This window comes from Phalacrocorax aristotelis, chromosome 1 (assembly GCF_949628215.1).
Source record: "Phalacrocorax aristotelis chromosome 1, bGulAri2.1, whole genome shotgun sequence".
Lineage (NCBI taxonomy): Eukaryota > Metazoa > Chordata > Aves > Suliformes > Phalacrocoracidae > Phalacrocorax > Phalacrocorax aristotelis.
In genome coordinates this window covers 98,070,909-98,089,564 of record NC_134276.1, presented here as the reverse complement: position 1 = coordinate 98,089,564, position 18,656 = coordinate 98,070,909, and the positions used below count along the sequence as shown (strand labels likewise).

Genomic DNA, 18,656 nt, shown 5'->3' with positions numbered 1-18,656 from the left:
CCACAGTCACATTGATAGACAGAGCACAAACAAACATACATTTTTGTAACTAAGCGTTTCTACTTGGTAAATAAAAGCATTTTGCACAGCCTTCCTTTTAAATGTGCCTAATCTAACCTAAATAAGCAGACAGCATAGCAGAAAAGGGAAACTTATGTGAGTAACTGTTTCTTAAGCAGTATATTATTTTTCCTATGTATATAATATTTTATATTATATACACACACATTTTCATCAACAGTTCAAATTATACCCGAATTAAAAAAAAACAAAACTGGCGCTCCTCCAATACATTTACCACCTTTCCCTCAGGCATAGTTAATCCAGGTATTTGTCAAGATAGAGGAATGACAGTTAAAAAGACTCCCCCCACAAGAAACAAGTTACACAAAGAATACTGTATCACTACAAATTTTTTATTCAGAAGCCCATCTTTAAAAAAAATCTCATTATGAACTTGTTTGGTCAAACTACAACACTTTCTAGCAGACATACAGTAAAAATGGCATGGCTCAGAATCGACCAGATCTTTCACGATCTCTTGACCGCCTCCTGTCACGTTCACGTCCTCCTCCTCCTCCACCACCACCTCCACGACCACGATCTCTGGACCTAGACCGACGTTCACGGGACCTCGACCTGGATCTATGCCTTCAAAGAAAGTTTGAACATTTTATTGACTTCATCACATTCAGCAATTTACTTGCAGTACCACACAGCAGAACACTTAAGGATATAAGTAATGAGGGAGAAGACAGACAACGTAGCATTAGAAGGATTGGTAAATTGGCACTCAGGCTGCAAAACCATGCATTTACAGACCGCACAAACTTAATACTGAGGAGTCAACACATACTGTTAAAAGACTCAACTGTTCACCGCCAGTCATCCGTTATAATGGGTGTGCAAAACTTAAGGAAAGGCACGGAGGGGAGCCAAACGTGCTGTTACACAGCTGTTAATTACAGAAGCAAGAGAAGGGAACACCTGCTTTTGCAGTTATGAATAGCTCTTAACAACACACAGCAAAAGCCTACAGCTGTTTGTAAGTCCACTCCTGCTAAATCAACTATTAATTAGCAATTACAACTCAGTTCTCCCTTTCTGTTGCTTTTTCCTCCTCTCCCCGCCCCCCCGCCCCCCCCCCCCCCGCCAAATGCAGAAGGTATCAGCATTTGCAAATAATCTTCCCTGCCTCTGAGGTCAATGACTTAAAGTCATGAAGAAAGCTAAAATGACTCAGAACGTACTGCTAACACAGCTTCTATAGATTTATAGCTCATGTGGCACTTGTCAAGGAAAAGAGTGGTTTAAGCATTTTAGTAAAGTCAGTTTTATAAAATAAACAGTACATTTTTAAATAGGTGTAGAAATTACTGCAGAACTAAAAAGCTCAGGGAAATGAATGCTACAAGTCTTAAGTTTGCAGAATATTGTTCCATGGTGAGATGTTGTGGGATGGGAGTGTGTGGTGACAAATTTTACTACAACAGACACACATACATAACTCTTGCATACCACCAAGCTGTCCAGAATTACTAAATTAACCTCGTATTCAAAAGTTCTGCTTTATCCTCCTTTTTTCTACTCAAGAAACTTAGATGCATTTCATTCTATATAGAACTACTTTCAGGTGAGTCTGGCTTATACAATCTACCTGTGAAACCCCACTGACAAAAGAACTGATTTTTTTTTTTTATATTGAGCCTTACTGCTAACTTGTGACAGCTTTAGCTGCATAAAGAATTTAAATAGGGCCAATAAAGACAAAACTGGATGGAGGATTCAGCTATTTTGTTTTATCACAGACTGAAATTGAGCTATGGGTAAAACAATCATATTCCAAAGCCAAACGCACAAGTCTGATCCTTCTTGCAATAAAAAGTGTTACCTTTTAATTAGCCTTACTAGGTCCAGGTGTGCAGATTTTGGCTGGGGTACAGCTCATTTCTTCACAATAGCTAGTATGGGGCTGTGTTTTTGATTTGTGCTGAAACCAGTGTCGATAATGCGGGCATGTTTTAGTTATTGCTGAGCAGCGCTTACACAGAGTCAAGGCCTTTTCTGCTCCTTACCCCACCCACCCGCAAGCAGGCTGGGGGTGCACAAGGAGTTGGGAGGGGACACAGCTAGTACAGCTGACCCCAACTGACCAAAGGGATATCCCACACCATATGGCATCACGCTCAGCATATAAAGCTGGGGGAGGAAGGAAGGGGGGATGTTCAGAGTGATGGTGTTTGTCTTCCCAAGTCACCATTATGCGTGATGGAGCCCTGCTCTCCTGGAGGTGGCTGAACACCTGCCTGCCCATGGGCAGTAGTGAATGAATTTTGTGTTTTGCTTTGCTTGCACAGCTTTTGTTCAAATGTCCTTATCTCAGCCCAGGAGTTCTCACTTTTACTCTTCTGATTCTCTTCCCCATCCCACTGTGGGGGGGGAGTGAGCGAGCAGCTGTGTGGGGCTTGGTTGCCGGCTGGGGTTAAACCACCACCCTAAGAGATTCAGATTCAGACTCACAGAAGGGACCAAAAGGCTAATACAAGTGCATACTTTACTTTTTTCATAAATTATTCAAACATCTCAAATGCTTACCTTTAACTTAATGTTAATTGGGATATTTTAGGAAAGCATTTAGGCACAAATATATGTGCCTAAGCAACACAATCTACGTTTTCCAAAGTTAAATTAATCCTCCCAAAACTAAGCCCCTGCCAATTAGAGACATTTATAGGAAAAACATGTTCACAATCCCAGGCTCCTTCTGTGATTGAAAGAACCTACACAGATTTGCTGTATAATATAGAAGGAAGCTCAAGAATTTTGTATGCCTATCCTAAATAGCAAGGTCCTAAAAGCAAGCAGGCTGAATCCAGCTCAAAGTGAACCATCCACAGGACAGGTATCATAGTAACAGCAGTGGTATAAGCCTTTCTACAAGGTACCTTAATAATGTAATATATAATAAAATGTACTTATCACAATGTTTTTTTGCCATTAAGCAAAGTTACTATTCCTCTGCCCTACTAAGAATTCCTGTTAAGAAGGGTCACATTGTTAGGCTAGTGTTAGTAAAAGGTGAGCTCAATCCAGTAATCGCCTGTTACTAACACTAAGGAACGAATACAGGCCAGGGAAGTTAGGCATTAACTGTAAAAACAAGGAAGGCTGGGTACTGAATATAATCTATAGATAGTCTTGATTGTGTATCATGCTGAAAGTGGCCAATCTGATCCTGCCAAAATGCCCATTAGCCAAGTAGCCTGCTTCTAACAAAGGCCGCGAACAAATACACATAGAAGACAATAAAATATAGAAGAGGCATAAAGCAATACTTCTCCCAAATAATGTCTGCCTGTTACAGTTTGCAGTTTGGAGATCTGAACCACAGGTAGGTCCTATGTACTCAGTAACTCAATGAATACTCTTCTCCTTGATCTCTGACTCTTGTTAAAGCCACATCAGCCTTCAGCATCCAAAGCACCACAGCAAGGAGCACGGTAACTTGTCTTTTAAAGACCTATTTCTTTGTTCTAAACTGGCCACTTGCTGGCTTTACTTGATGCCCTTTCATTGACATGTATCAGAACTTCACTAGAAAAAGTGAGAGAGGACTTAAGCTTAAAGGTTTTGCTTCAGAATTTTCAGCAACTGATCCTTAATTTACCTGTTTTAATCATGTTTGAAAGCAAACTTACTTTTTACGACGACGCCCATACAACTCACGTCTTAACTCTCGAGAAATGGGCTTCAAATGCATAAAGTTGCAGAAACCTCCTCGTGTACACTCTCTGAAACAGAATTCAAGAGACACAGTTGAAACTCCCAGCTCTACACTGTATCTGTTTGCCCTAAGCCTTACTGGACCCCAGCCATCTGAGCGTTTATCACCTCTTAACATAAAAAACAGTAAATTGCAAGCATCATTTACCAACACTGACTCACTCCTAGATCAAAATCCTAAAAAGCTGGCAAGAGTCAAGAGGCTGATTGCAGGTCCTCCATATTAACATTACCTGAAGTAGTTTTCTTCCTACACTGAGTAACGCATAAAACCTACACCCAAGCAACCACTCTGTCTGCACAAGCATTTCAAAGATACTGTCATAGGCAAATAGGAAGTCACTTTTTACCCCATTTCATATTGACGGCAACAGGCCTCTCTGAAGTCAGTCACAGGTGAAAGCTCAGCATGAATGGGCTGTCCATTAAACCAGCGATTGTTCAGGTCAATCACAGCCTTTTCCGCATCTTCTTCACGGCGAAACTAAAAGCAAAATCAATGTTTTCTCATGTTAGACAAGCAACAGAAGTAGATCAAAGATTTCTAGCAAATCAGTTCTGCAATATCTGAGGCCTAGGACTAGTAATCAGACCAGAAGCTACTTCAGAGTTCCTGGGACAGTCCATCAAATCACAGGTAAAGGTGCTAGCTTTTCACTAATCAGGACAGAGCTAATCAAACCATCGATATTCTCTCTCAATTGTGTTCTATTTGGTCCTTCAAGTTCTGTGGCTTGTATTATAAGATATGCTAGAAGATACTGTACTTTCTCAGTACAACTTTAAACAAAGAAAATGCTTAAGAATACTTTCTGGAACACTAATGGTCCAAATGCAGTGGATTTTTTTCCAACATTTAAGAGAAATCTGCATGAGAACTGAAGGTCTCATTCATTTATATTAGAATTTACACAAAACTGATCCTGTTTTATGATGAATGTAAAACTTAAATTTGAAATTTCTCTTCACAGCTAACCACTTGCAAATTTTTAAAAACACCTTTTATTTCTGATTATGACCTACACAGCTGAGAATTTTAGATGGGAAAATACTTTCCAGTTAAGGGAATGTACAGTAAAACTATTCAAACTCTCCCACACCTCCCCAACACTGTGTACACACAATAAAATTTCTACAGGTGACAACCTTCTACTCATTATTCAAGAGAGACCAATGACTTAAGAGCTAAACCTAAACGCTCCAGTTTGCACCTTAAACCACCCAGCTACTGCCAAATGTAACTTGGTTACAAGATATTTTGTTTAACTGGGAAGTTAGAAAATAAACACACCTGTTGCGAATAAACCTCTGCTCATAATGAAGTGCTTAAAAGGCAGTGTGATGGGAAGACAGACCCCAAATTAATCCTGGCAAACTAAACAGTCCAGCAGTGGTGACTGTGTTCATAACAATGTAAAAAAAAGAAAGTGTTAATCTTCATGTAAATGACACAGATTTTCACTATCAAGAAAGCTTCTTAAAATTTCTTTGAGATTCCATTCACATTTTCACTCTTTCTACTTTACATTGTGAAGTTGGAGAGGAGCTTATATCCTGAAGAGCTACTCTCAGAAAATCTACAAGCATACAGTAGCTTTTAAATTTATAAATCATTAAATATCACCCCTATCGGTTATATAAACGTGTCTCTTTATCCTACCTTTACATATACATTTCCAACTAGATGATCTCCAAGGTTATCACAAACGTTCATCTCCTCAACTTCACCATATTTTTCTTCCATTTCTGTGAAGACCTCCTAAGCACAAAGCAAGTACAGAAGCACTGCATTTAGCTGTTAGTAAGTACAAAAGGCGGCTTTCCTTAAAAAAAGGCAAAACAAAAACTCCTTTTTCTACATTTCTGATTTTAAAATTAGTACTTGCTTGACCTGTACTGTGTCCATCTGTAAGTACAGCACTGACAGGATACAATAAAAAGCTACGAAAAACATTATGCATACAGTATTTACAGAATACCTAAGATGCACTGAAATCACTACATAAAAGCCCTGATGCTTAATTTTTGTTTTTACTTAATTTGCTTCTATACAAATAATTAAGTGTATTTTGAATTTACAGGAAAAAAATTATGGAATCAAAATGCTCCATCACTCAAGTTGCTGATTTTTAAACAAAGTCTACTCCAAAGAGTAAAGTTAAATCCAAACTAACCACAGGTTATACCAGCAAATGTTTAGCACCAGAAGTTGTTTTATACAAACACCTGAGGAAACAAGTGCTTTTCTCTGAATCCATCTAATTGTGCTAAAGACTGAATCCATCTAGCTCGTTCATGCTGACAAATCCACCAACACTTGAAATCATTTTTACATCTTTCACATACCTCAAAGAATTCATCATAATGTTCTTGCATCTCAACATCGCTCACAGCACCTGTAAAAATGAAGAGTCATATCGATTAGAGCCTGTAAATAAGGAAGAAGAGATTTTGATCATACTACAGAACAATCTAGAGAGGCCGTCTGGAGCATAAAAGACACCATATAGCATGGAGCTAACTAATAGGAGTATTAAAAATAAGTAGGTGTGAAGAGCTTTGAGTCCCCAAAGTATGTCAAAACATTACATTGACATGATCAAATCAAAACCAGTTTTAATCAGAGCCAAACTTGTATGTCACAAATTTAAAGGAAGGGGAAAGGAATTACTCTGAAATGTAACTTAAATTTAATGTACAGTCCCACCCTCTGTCTATCAACAATTTTACCTAAACAGAAGGCAAGTGCTTTGTTACATTTGCATATTTTTAAAGCATGATTACAATTTAGTGTTCCTCTTCCTAAAGGCAGAATTTCATTTTAACATGTCCACCTCTCCCGCATATACACTAGAATTTGAGAGTTCACAATGTAACACAGCCCAGAAATTCTTTTTAAAATTTGCTCAAAGTAGGTATTGAAATTACACACTTTTCTCAGTGACCTCAAAAGGCACCATGACGCTTTGCAATAGAGAACAGTTTTCTAGTTTAATTCTGAGTATCAGTTAATTCTTCTGTAGTCCTGCAGAACACCTTTTAGTGCAAGACAAGCCAGCCATATATTCAGGTTAGATTATTCTCATGCTCCAAGCTGGACTTTACAAATAAGCGCTGCTTGCCTGCTGCTATAAAAAACAATGTAAGTTTGGCTGATTTTTCAAAGCATTAAGGATATAAAAATTAATTCCATTTATTTCTACCAGTCTACAGCATTTTAAACTACATTAAGCTGTATACATTAAAGCCTAATGTATTAGCTCTTCAGCAGTTAAGTGGTTTATTAAGATCAAGCGGAGCAGTTTTGAAGTGACCCCTGCATTTTATGCTAAAAAAAACATTCTAGCCTTTAAATGACAAACACTACTGTTTTAGATCACAGAGCATGAAAGACAAGAAATTGAGCCAACAAAGCAGAGTTTATTCACTTCAGGCTGCTATGAAAAAGAGAGATGCTTTGGGCTCATTTTTTGGCTAATATTACCATTTGAACAAACTTTACATTTTTCTTCAAAGGCTGTGATATTAAGCAGCCATGCTCTCTGGAACTGTAAGTGCTTTTTTTTACCATCCAGCTCCCCTCCTAAAGAAGCCTAAGGGACATTTGTTATATAGTTTAAGCTAACAATGTTTCTGCATTTGAAACAGGTTTGCTTTCAAGAACTTTCTTCTTCCCCACGATTATATAGCAAATTAAGGAATATCAAACATTAAACCAGTATTTCTAGACAGTTTAATACTTAACTATATTCCCAAGGTTCTGCCAACACCACTGATAACAGCTTACTAATACCTAAGGACTTTTTTTTGTTGTTGTTTTAGAAGATATCAGACAGGGGCTCTGAGCCACACTGTGAATAACTACTTTTTACCACACAGACAAGTGCTAAAAACTTATAAGGAGATTCCATTGTCAAATTAGAAGATCATAAGCAACAGTTAGTTTAACTACTTGAATGTCCTTCTAAAATGGGAAGCATACATACGCACAGGCTTTACAAACATTCATAATCCAGGGCTACTGGTATCTGAACCTTGAGAAGCCCAATTACTAATTAAAATACTCAGGAAAACTATCACTGTTCAAAACTAAGGTTAATCCTCTATGACGGCAGTAGAAAGGAAGACAGTTAAGCAACAACAACAAAAGCATTAAATATCTACCCAAGTCATCCATTTTAAAATACATGCAGTACTTAAGTAGGGACAAATATCAAAAAACCAGGGAGCCAGTTTTAGCAAACCTACTGAGAGCAGAGCTCCAGCTCTACCACAGAAGGTAGAGGTAGGCTCTGTTACACAGCTACCCACTTTTCAAGACAAATTAGAGTTGGATACAGCACTTAGAACGCTAGAGAATCTGTTCAAGACTCTTGCAGCTGTACAATCTAAACAGCTCCACAGACCAAACTGCTGTAACTCTGTGCAAATTAGTTACCAGCGCATTGAGAATTTAGGGAGAGTGGAAATACCCAGCTGTACATTTTTTGGTTTACTTAAACAGCATTAACTACTAAGCATCTGCAACAAGAAAGCCTACAAACCAATAGGACTGTTTACATATCTAGACAAACTTACGTAGCTCAATACGTATCTAGCTTGATTGTGTGACAAAAAACTCAAATTACTTAATTGGGCCGTTATTCCTTTTAGAAGCAGAAGAGACAGTGTTGACTTTTAAGTTAGTGGCTGATTTCACAAAGCACGTCTAATCAAATGCTGGTAACTAATCTGAACTAGTCTATAATCCAACAGTCAAAAAAAAGGAATAGCCAAACAAAGCTTTATTACCACACAGTCAATCAATATTCACTTCAACAAGAAATATTAGTTAGAAAGTAACACCGATCCTTTTTGGTCCTAAAACTTTTTTTAAAAAAATCTTATTCTAATATTGATGATTCAATCACAATGATATCTCAGTAATCGCAGATCAACAATCCTGGTCATTTAACTTCTGCCAGTCTCACAGTAGGTGTGTTTTCTTATGCCCATTCCTACCTCATGAGTAGTCATTAAATTAGTTCATGACCATACCCAAATGCCTTCCCCTCCTCAAAAGTACTTTTAAAGATATATTTTCTTAGGTAAATATGCAACTTTGTTTTGGAATTTGAATTTTCAAAGCATGGAAGGAATTTTAAACATGCACCTATCCAAAAAGGACAGCTGCCAGAAGGGAAGCGTTTGTCAGTCAAAGTATATTCTTCCAAAGTAGACTCTAAATGGAAGCTGCATTAACCTAGGACAAATTTCTGCATAGAGTCTGAGAAGTTTCAAATTTGAATTCTCTTAACATTTACAGAGCAGGAAATTTGTTCTGGATGAAGACAACGTGTCACTGTCCTGCTCTTTTAGACAGTGGAACCTAATGGATAGCACAAAACATACAGAAAAGCATTCCTAGGGTGCAGGCTACTGGCAGGGAGAAAGGCGGAGGGAAGAAAGCAGTGCAACGAAGACTGCTTTAAAGGGGAAGTACAATTTCAACCCTTTTTGATTTAATAGATGGTATTTGGATTCCCCTCGTAGTTTTGGGAGTAGGGAGGAAGGTGAATGGGACAAAAAAGTTCTTGATTTTTTTTTTTGGTGTGTGTTTGTTTTGGACACATTTAATGAAATGTGGTCAGTTTGATCTGTTAAACTAAAATGGTAGACCAGCTTAAGTCGACACTGAGCTCTGACAATCAAGCCCAGGGAACCAGTGAAGGAACTTGTATGAACTTACAGCGCAAACCGTCAGCAGACTGGGAAGAGTTTTGAGGGTTACGGTAAATGTTCAAGAGGGCAATGGTCTGAAATACAAAACGCAACAACTTTATATTATGGAAAATAATTTTAACAAGAAACCGGTTTCCTTTAGGGTCGCTTTAGTCGAGTCTGTGCTGAAAGAGAGGTGGTTATTCTCTCCCAAGAAGGAGAACTTTCACTTAGCTGGTGACCTTTCTGAATCAACCTAACACTGTAAAGTAATAGAGATCTCATGATACTCCATTATTGTATTTTTTTAAAAACATTTACTCACCGATATTACTATAAAGGGGTTTTGCATGATTTCAGACAGATATGTAACAAATGGCATCCAAATACAGCATTCAAATTACGAGCATAATAATTTGTTTGAATTTTGTTTTACTGAATGCTTTCTTAATAGCAAAATGCCAGGAAAGGAAATAATACAATAATTAGAGCATAACATGAAATCTCCATTTTCCTAAAAAAGTTAAGACGAAAGAAAACCCAGTTTTGGGAAACTTACCGTACATGACATATATACCTATTTTTTTTTGTTGTTGTTAAATCAAGAATTTGAGAAGTGTCTGCAGTTTAACACTTTAAAAAGAATGCAGCGTTACTGAACAATCACGTTTCACTTTGCAGTGCAAAAGAGAATCTGCATCAAGTCCAATTTATGCAGTCAATTCTGCATTCTGAATTGCACACATTTGACAAGTTCTTGATCTATGCGCAAGAGGAGTTCCGTCACTTGTCCTGTTTGCAACAGCTTTATGTCAGCAGCTCAGAAGCCAACATTATTTTCTCATAATTAGGAGTGGGCTCTTTAACACCATTCTTTAAAAAAATTTCTCCAACTGTGGGACTTACAGTGTGAGCCGTCAGCCGTCTGTGCACTGTTTTGGGGGTTACGATAGATGTTTTGAATCAAGATGGTCTGCGGGGAAAAAAAATAAAAAGGGGAATTCTACTGGCTGCTGTGCATATAATAGACAATTGCAAAGAGACAACTTGTTTGCAAACAGCTAAAAGTAATATTTTATTCTTAAAACTTCCTTTGGTATTTGCAGAATATCTTCCAAAATTGCATCCAGACCATCATATTATGAAAACAGTTTCAATTAACCACCAAGAAAGAGCTGCGTTTGTCGCAACAGCTATCCTCAATATGGGAGTTGTGAGCCACAGTAACCTAAAACGTCAAACTACGTGATATCACGAAGATGCCTAGCTTTCAAGACCAGATTCATTATTGTAAGTCTAGGGGAAAAAAATAGCGTTATGTGCACAGCATATAATCATACATAATGCCACAGAGTCTAAAACACTACACCAGACAGTAAGGTTTTTAGGCAAGAGCTCAGTCTCATTTTGTGCATCAGGAATTTCTTGGTGGAATTTCTGTTTAAATAATATAATAGCATCATCGGTTCACATGTTTCCGATCCTTCAAACAAGGACAATATCCTTTTAGCCCTTCTGCTTTTTACTTGAAGAATTAGCCCAGGCAGACTTGAAACCTTACATTTGTACCGTTCTTCTTAAAATCAAGTTGTCTGAAAAAACAAACCATGTTTAAGTTAGTAAACTAATATTACAAAAAAATTCCAAACGTCCATATCACTGTAAGCAGCTCAGAAATTGAGATTTGATTACTTAAAATACAAGCTCAATGTTAGTTAGTATGAATCGCAATCCCCAAATAATTCTAGCTTACACATTATTATTAGTCACAGTAAGAATTCAGAGCTTAAAGAAGTCGCAGGACGAGCAATGTCATACCTACATATGCTGCCCACTTAACATGTAAAAAAAAATCTGTAACTTCACATTTAGAAATCACACACTTGTTTTATAACGGGTAAGGTCATACCAACCACAGCTTTGTGCTTCCGCGTGGCCCAGGTTTAAAATAATTATGTTTTAGCCTACAACTGGAGAGAGCCAGAAACACACACGTAGTTACAGTGTTTCTGCTGAATGGTGGTAATTTGATCACCCTGGATTGCACGACCTTTCCTAACACAGCTCTTCTCTAAAGTAGCTGCACCAGCAATAGCAACACAAGATAAAAATATTGTGCCAGTAACTTCCCATTAGTAAGATACCTGTTCTTCTATTTTCTATCACAGCTGATTATCAATCTGCATACAAATAAAGATTTCTGTCATGAAGCCCGCACATATGCCAGGTATGTCTGGGATGTTACAATACAGCACATCTGCCAGGTGCGATTCTGTAGCGGTTCCAGACATCCCTGGATGAATCTGACATGCCCTGCTGACCCACTTCAGCTGGCATGGCTAACTGCAGTTTCTAAAGCAAAGCTATAAGACTGCACTAACAGGGGAAACTGTTGTTGCACATAAAGTTTTTTTTTAAAAAAAAAGACTTTTTTTAAACTTAAGGACAACTATTGTGGAAGTTGTCCAATTTCAAAATACTTTCTAGTAGCGAATGACCTAAATTCAGGTCTCTGAATAACCAATGACATGCCAGCACGCTCTCCATGTAGGTCAGCAACATAGAGTAGCTTTTCAAAATGGACAATATTCATTCTGAGATACAATATTTACATTAAAAACTAAAAGTTCCCAAAAGTGGAAAACTGTTTTTGTAGATGAAGTACCCGCAGTGGTCCCTATTAATCAGTAACCTAGACAGCCCCCCCCCCGAAGTACCCTGCTCACTCACACACTTGTAAAGTTCAATTTCAAGAGTGCCATCGCTCTGAACTCCAGGCACGTGGGTAGTACGTGCCTCCCCAAACCAACACCACTCCACCATTCTAATCCATCCTGCTCCAAAGACAGCTAAAATGAACTTGCACAGGACTTCACTGCTACGTAAACTTTACCTCTGTAGGTAAAGCTACTGATAATGCAACAGCTTCCATAGGCACTACTTATCATATGCAATACTCCCAAAGAAATCTATTTACCTGTACACCTTGACAATCAGCAGTGATAGAAAAAGGGAAAGCATACAGTTCTCCAGGAATGCAACTTCTGAAAACTACAGAGCTCATGATAATAAAAACCTTACCACCCACTGCACCTTTTTTTTTTTGGCAGACATGCAGTCACACATCATGTCTCTAACGACATTCACATAACCAAAGATCAAATAATCTGTCAAGTCAACTGACGTATACACCCTCAGCAACCAGGCAAGCTGTTTTCAAGAAACAATTCTTTCGCATTCAAAGCAAGTACGTAAGTTACTCTCAAAACTTAAGAGCGAGCCTGGATCAGAGAGTAAATATAACGACAGAAGAGTCACTTTTACTTATTAGTTTTCTCCTATTATATGCATAAAGGACTTAAGTTCACACCTCTGAGACAGGCGGAACATGCTGCCATTGTTTGTGATTAAAAAAATCTGGGATGGTTTAAGTGCCTAAACACCACTGAGAAGGCACACTCACCTGAAAGTTAGCACTGGTTGGTCTCTACTACAGGCAAGCTTACAACAGCATCGCTTCCTGCAGCCATTAAGGGTGACAGGAGATAATTAGAAATGCTGGGAGAAGTAAATGGAATACCCCCAAAAAAGCAAAAACCCATATAAACTGGGGCCAAAAGCGAACTACTTAATCTGGAGCTCGGTAATTATTCACTTGTATCTCAGAATCTATGTTTTAAAGAAGCAAGAATATACTTCCTCAAGAAAGAGAAAAGAAAAAGGAAAACAAACCTGGCTAAATGTTGGTTTGTTGTGCAACCGAGAACACCTGTCTCCATGACGACAAGCTCCGATTTTGAAATAAAATGAACAGTTGACTCTGCAAGTAAAAAAACCAAAGTAGTTCAGTATTGGAATAGAAAGACATTAATATGCAATTCCTACAAAACATATGCCCTAAATGCCTTTATCTTGATGTGGAGAAGTAACATAGAAAAAAAAAACAAAACAGTATAGGAAAGCGTTCCAGCAAAACTGTTCATACGCATTCTTCTCTACCCCTGATTTACAGCAAGTCGTCTAATCAATTTCACCTGCTACTCCAACCCCAAATGCATTCATTACACCACCAGGGACAGAAGTGATCACTACTGGTTTACTCTTCTGGTTCTCCATTCTTGTCTTTATATCAGTTTCAGCAGTTGAGAGGATGGGAAATAATGTGAAAAACATCCTGAAAAGTTACACCACAAGCTATATGGTTGTGTCTTTGTTCATGCAACCCCTATCCTAGGCAATATAACCTGCTTTAAAGCTGATAAATTTACATCTACCTAATGTTTAATAAACCACCTGTGTAAAGTTATACTCTAAGGGTAACTCAGACTGCTGCCGACACAGTATTTGCAATAATTCAGAGAACAGAAAAATCATGTTACAGAGAGAATACACATAAGCAAAATAAATTAATTGAGCTACTTCCATAATTGTAGTTAATAATTTAAAAAAGGAAGCATTTATACTGTTTTTTTTAAACCACAAGCTTTTCTTGAATTAACTGTCATCTAATGACACCTCCAAAACTATGCCAGTTTAGGCACACCAGTAAAACTCTCACGTAAGTGTAATTCATGTGGAACAATGAAAGGAAACCATATGGAGTTTAGTTACCTTGACTGGGAAAACTGAATGCAAAATTCTGAAGGGCAAGAAAACTATTCTGGGCTATGTACGCATAAGTGAAATACAAGAATTCTCCTGGAAGAAAGATGATTATTCCCATGCTCATAGTTAACACCAATTCTTTCCACAATCCTGTGTAACCAACATCAACTCATGGAAAGGAGAAAGTACCAAAGCATATCTGATCTCTAGCAAAACATTCCACCATAAAATTGTAACATGCTTGCTCTTTGTTATGTTTTTGAAAAATATATACTTAGCATTACAATATACTTACTGTCTTTTCTGAACTCTACCCTGAAATAAAAAAAATACCTAACTATAAAATTTCCAATAGTGCCTCCAACTTCAACACTTTCTGGAGAGTTCTGCTTGCCTTTTGAATGGGCAATAAGACCAGTACAGTAATTTCATGCCTGCAGTATTGGCATATACTAATACCGTTAAACTGTAATGCATTATTATATCAGAAAAGATGCTACAGTAACAGAGCTCAAGGGAGGCTGCCGATACTGCTTTTCTGACAGACGAGCGAACTGGAACCGGCACATCGCACTACAAAGCAGAAGGAAAACAGAAGCCTGACGGCCAGAGGCTGACATGATCAAATTTAGTCCAGTAGCGCATCGATGCCCCCTTTCATTTTTACGAGTGGAAAAACACGTTGGTTTGGTCAGGCCGACGGTGACCAAATTTTCGTTAGGAGGGTTTTGTAAGTACGCTTCCAACAACCAGAGAACCTAGAGGCGCTCCCGACGCGTGGAAGGCTGCAGGCAGAAGCCTGAGGATCAGGATGCAGCAGTCGGGGAAATCCTCCGCACCCTGGGGAGGGGGGAGAAATAACCGGTCGCTGTCCTTGCAGCAGAGCGGAAGCTCTCGGGCTGCTGCGAGGCGCGGAGACGCGAACAAAAGGGGAAGAGGCGGCCCTTTCTGGCAGGAGGCGGCGGGAAGCTCGGCACCCAGCGGCCACAGCCGCTCCCGCCCGCCGCCGAGGGGGGGGGGGGGGGGGGGGGGGGGGACACGGACACGGACACACGACACGGCAACGCGCCACGAGGCGCGGGCACAGCCGCATGGCGGCGGGGGGCAGAGGGGAGGAGGAGGAGGAAGTCCCCGAGGAGAGCAGACCCAGCCCGGCCCGGGAGGGGAGAAGGAAGCGCATGGGCGGGGCCGGCGGCGCGGGCACGCGCAGGCCCCACGCGGCGGAGGGAGGCGCGCGCGCGCGCTCTCTCCTTCCCCGGCGGCGGCGCGCGCACGCGCGCTCCAGCGAGGGGGGAAGGGAGGAGGGCCGAGGGGCTGGAACGGGGGGGGGTGGGGGCGGGGGAGCGCGCCCGCCTCGCTTCCTCTTCCCTCCGCGGCCGCGCGCCGCCACGTTCCAGCGCGCGGCGCTGACGGGGGCGGGGGGGGGGGATGGGGACGGACATACGGACAACTCCCGTGTGCGCGCCCCGGCCGCGGGAGCGCCGCAAGGCCCCTGAAACGGGAGGGGAAGAAACCGGCCGGGCCCGCCCGCGAGGAAACGGGGGGGGGGGAGGGGCGGGGAGGGAGGGCTGACCGCCACGATCGGTACAGGCCGCCCCGGCGAGCGCTGCGCGTCCCCACGCCCCGCGGAACCCGCCGCCAGCCTCCAGCCTCCCTCCAGCTCCCCTCTCTCCTCCGGGTGCGCCGGAGCTGCGGGAGCGGCGCGGGAAGGGGGGGATGGGCCACTCACTTGTCCTTCTCTGTTCCGAAGATGGAGGCCAGGTACTCCGCCATCTCCCACCGCCCGCCCGCCCGTCCCGCCCGCCGGACAGCCCGGCGCCGACCGCGCGCGTCACAGCTGCCGCGCCGGAAACACTTCTACCGAGTCCTGCGGGCGGGTGGGGGGGAATGGAGGGGGCAGGGGTGCGGCTCTGCGCATGCGCGCGGCGCCGCCAGCCCCTCATTGGGGGAGCGGCGCGGGCTGCCCTTCCCCCGCCGGTGGCGCAGGTCTCGCTTGTGCCGCGCGCTGCCGTTGCCGCGCATGCGCTGGGCGGGGGTGGCGGGGCAGTTGCGCCGTTGTTGAGAGAAGCCGGCTGTGGTGGTGGTCCTCATCCGCCCCCAGGGCCCGAGTCCGGCAGGGTTAGGGCCCTGCCCTCGACAGGGCAGGGGGTAACGCGGTGCCCTTCGCCGCGGGAGCCTGGGAGGTGGTGCTTTAGGGAGGGACGCCAACCACCCAGCGGGGACGGGGCGGCCTGTGGCGGAATAGAGGCCGCCCCATGAGGATCGGGGGCCCGCAGGGGCGGACTGGTATCTCGTCGGGAGCGCTGCATCAGTTGTAATGTACGTTATTCTCTCCCGGCGGTTCAGCTGGGGGAACTACTGGAGCGTACTGTTCCTCTGTGTCCAGATGTGTACCCAAGTCCCCCGATCACACCCTCCTACCATTCTGCAGTTTTGGGTGACTGTCAGGGTGTCGTAGTCAATCTTACCAGGCAATCTGAATGTTGCCAGAGTAGCCTCAGAGCAGAAGACAGACAGCTTAGCCTGTGGGGCAAGGAAATTGAGAGGCCTCTGATGGATGTTGAAGCACATGGCGAAAGGGTGTGATAATTCCAAAGATGGGAATCTGAAAAAAAATTTCTGAAGACAGACATAAAAGAAGGGCTTGCTGGGGCACAGCATTAACAGAAGTTTTTATGATTGTAGAGAAGATCAGGGTGCTGCTTAGAAGCTAAAGGGTCTTCCTGCAGTTAGTCATCGGTACAAAGGACACTGAGAAGAAATCCAAACTACACCTTTGTTGTAACTGAGTGCTGGGATAACGTAATTGCTCAAAGGCAGGAAGGTGTAGGTTCTGAAGGAGTTCAGATAAAAGTTGGGTGAGCTACAAATAAAAATACACATTTTAATTAAAAGCAGAATGGAGGGTAGGACCAAATTCATTCTGGGAAGTTTCATGGAATTATGGGCCAAAAGCTGCAAATTTGCATGAAGCGAACTGAAATTTTTGTGATGGAATGCTCGCAGAAGACTGATGCTATACAGCCTGTTCAGCATTTGCAACAAAAGTCGTGTTCCAGTCCAAAAATCATGGCAGGAAATCATTTTGTTGATGCAAAAAACAAAGACTGAGCACTCAGTGTATTACAAGTAAAATTAATCTCTTAGGGATTTTGGAACTCCCTGAAATATTTACAGCCATGCTTTGTTTCATGTAGTGTCTACAGCCCCAGTTAGAGCCAGTAGGAGTGCTGGCAAGCACAAGCGCTCCCTGAATTGTGCCCTAGCACAGCACACTTGAGACTTAACAGCAAGCCCAGTTCTGAGGAAGTAAGCTGAATATTCTTCTGTCTGACTCCAAAAGATTTTAAAAAATGCATCCACTTTAAAAATGGAACAGTAATTTTAGTAACATCTCACTACTTTGACAATGTTACACCCAATAAAGAAGTCCAGTTGCTTTCTATGTCACCCCCTGGAATTCCTCGGCTGGTTTGAGCTGGCTCAAAGACGATGTGACCCATCATAGGACAAGGACAGTCCTCTTGGCACCGCTGTGTGTCTTGCCATGTTCTGTCTGTACATGCTGTTTTGGGACGTAAAGCTCATCTGCTCTCCACTGCTCCTTACTGAGACAACAAAAGCTTTCTGCTAGAACTTCTGCCATGGATAGAGAGATTAACTTCCTTTCGTTCCTCCCTCCTGCACTCCCCAACTTCCCTTCAAATTCACAATTGTGATTCAGGTGTTAGAAGCAGAAATCCCTGGCAAAGCCTGAGAAGACCTTGTCACCAGAGAGCAGGTGTTGCTGCTTAGCTTTGCCTTGTGGTGTATGTGCCCATAAAGTTTGGGTGCTGGAGAATGTACTTTCTTTGCTTCAGTTGCTCCCTGGTGGTCTGCCCTACACCTAGGCTTACCACTGCAGTTTAAACTCACTAAACTGGCAGAAGCCAAACCCTGCAAACAAAAGTGTGATTTCCTGCTCATGCAGTGAACTGGACTGGCTCATGGAGAAGTTCAATGAGTGCCAGAGCTGGCATGAGGGAAGATCAGGACTGCTGCAGCAGTAGCGTGGAGCAAGGGTGACAAAGGAGCGGGACAGCCCCTTTCAATAGCAGCGTGCTGCTTGATCGGTTCAGTCACCTGGTGGGAACCTGCTGCGACCTAGCCCAAGTCATCAAGGGAACTAAAACTACAGTAGCCTGCGATGATCACTGACAAAGTAGAAGTTCCTGGTGGTTTTCATTCACCACTAAAGGCAGCCTGTAATGTGTGTTCCCAGAGTATACACTTTACATAATAAGCAGAACAAAATTGCGTTGATTTTTGCTTTAATGTTTTTGTTAAAGCCTTCAGCTAAAATATGTTGAAATATGTTTTTCCTGAGAAAATAAAATCCGTTTTCACTATTTGAAATGCACTTGCTCTGTATTGTGTGAAGACCCCATTCCCTTTAGATATCCCTTTGCTCTAGCTTGTTGTGCGTGGTGAACTGCTCAGAGCAAGAAACATTTTCCGGAGCGTGGCTTTCACTTAGACACTCTGTCAGTCAGTTGTTGTGCTGAAGTCTGCTGACCCTGGGATCCATG

General features: G+C 41.9%; 1 protein-coding gene across 9 annotated transcripts; it reads right to left on the bottom strand.

Annotated features, from left to right (window-relative positions):
* Positions 1–395: 395 nt before the first annotated feature.
* Positions 396–16,106, bottom strand: U2AF1 (U2 small nuclear RNA auxiliary factor 1). Of its 9 annotated transcripts, none has more exons than XM_075098913.1 (10): positions 15,818–15,909; positions 14,847–14,928; positions 13,216–13,303; positions 10,390–10,456; positions 9,512–9,578; positions 6,130–6,179; positions 5,444–5,542; positions 4,134–4,267; positions 3,699–3,791; positions 396–651 (listed from the first exon to the last, which is right to left on the bottom strand). In XM_075098913.1, exons 6-10 carry the CDS (start codon positions 6,157–6,159, stop codon positions 513–515), a joined length of 495 nt encoding a protein of 164 aa, XP_074955014.1. In that variant the 5' UTR covers positions 6,160–6,179; positions 9,512–9,578; positions 10,390–10,456; positions 13,216–13,303; positions 14,847–14,928; positions 15,818–15,909; the 3' UTR covers positions 396–512. The 9 variants fall into 9 exon arrangements, with proteins under 9 accessions (XP_074955014.1, XP_074955022.1, XP_074954977.1 ...); XM_075098921.1 differs by having other exon boundaries at positions 14,384–14,928; positions 15,818–15,869; XM_075098876.1 differs by lacking the exon at positions 9,512–9,578 and having other exon boundaries at positions 15,818–15,936.
* Between the last annotated feature and the right edge of the window lie 2,550 nt (positions 16,107–18,656).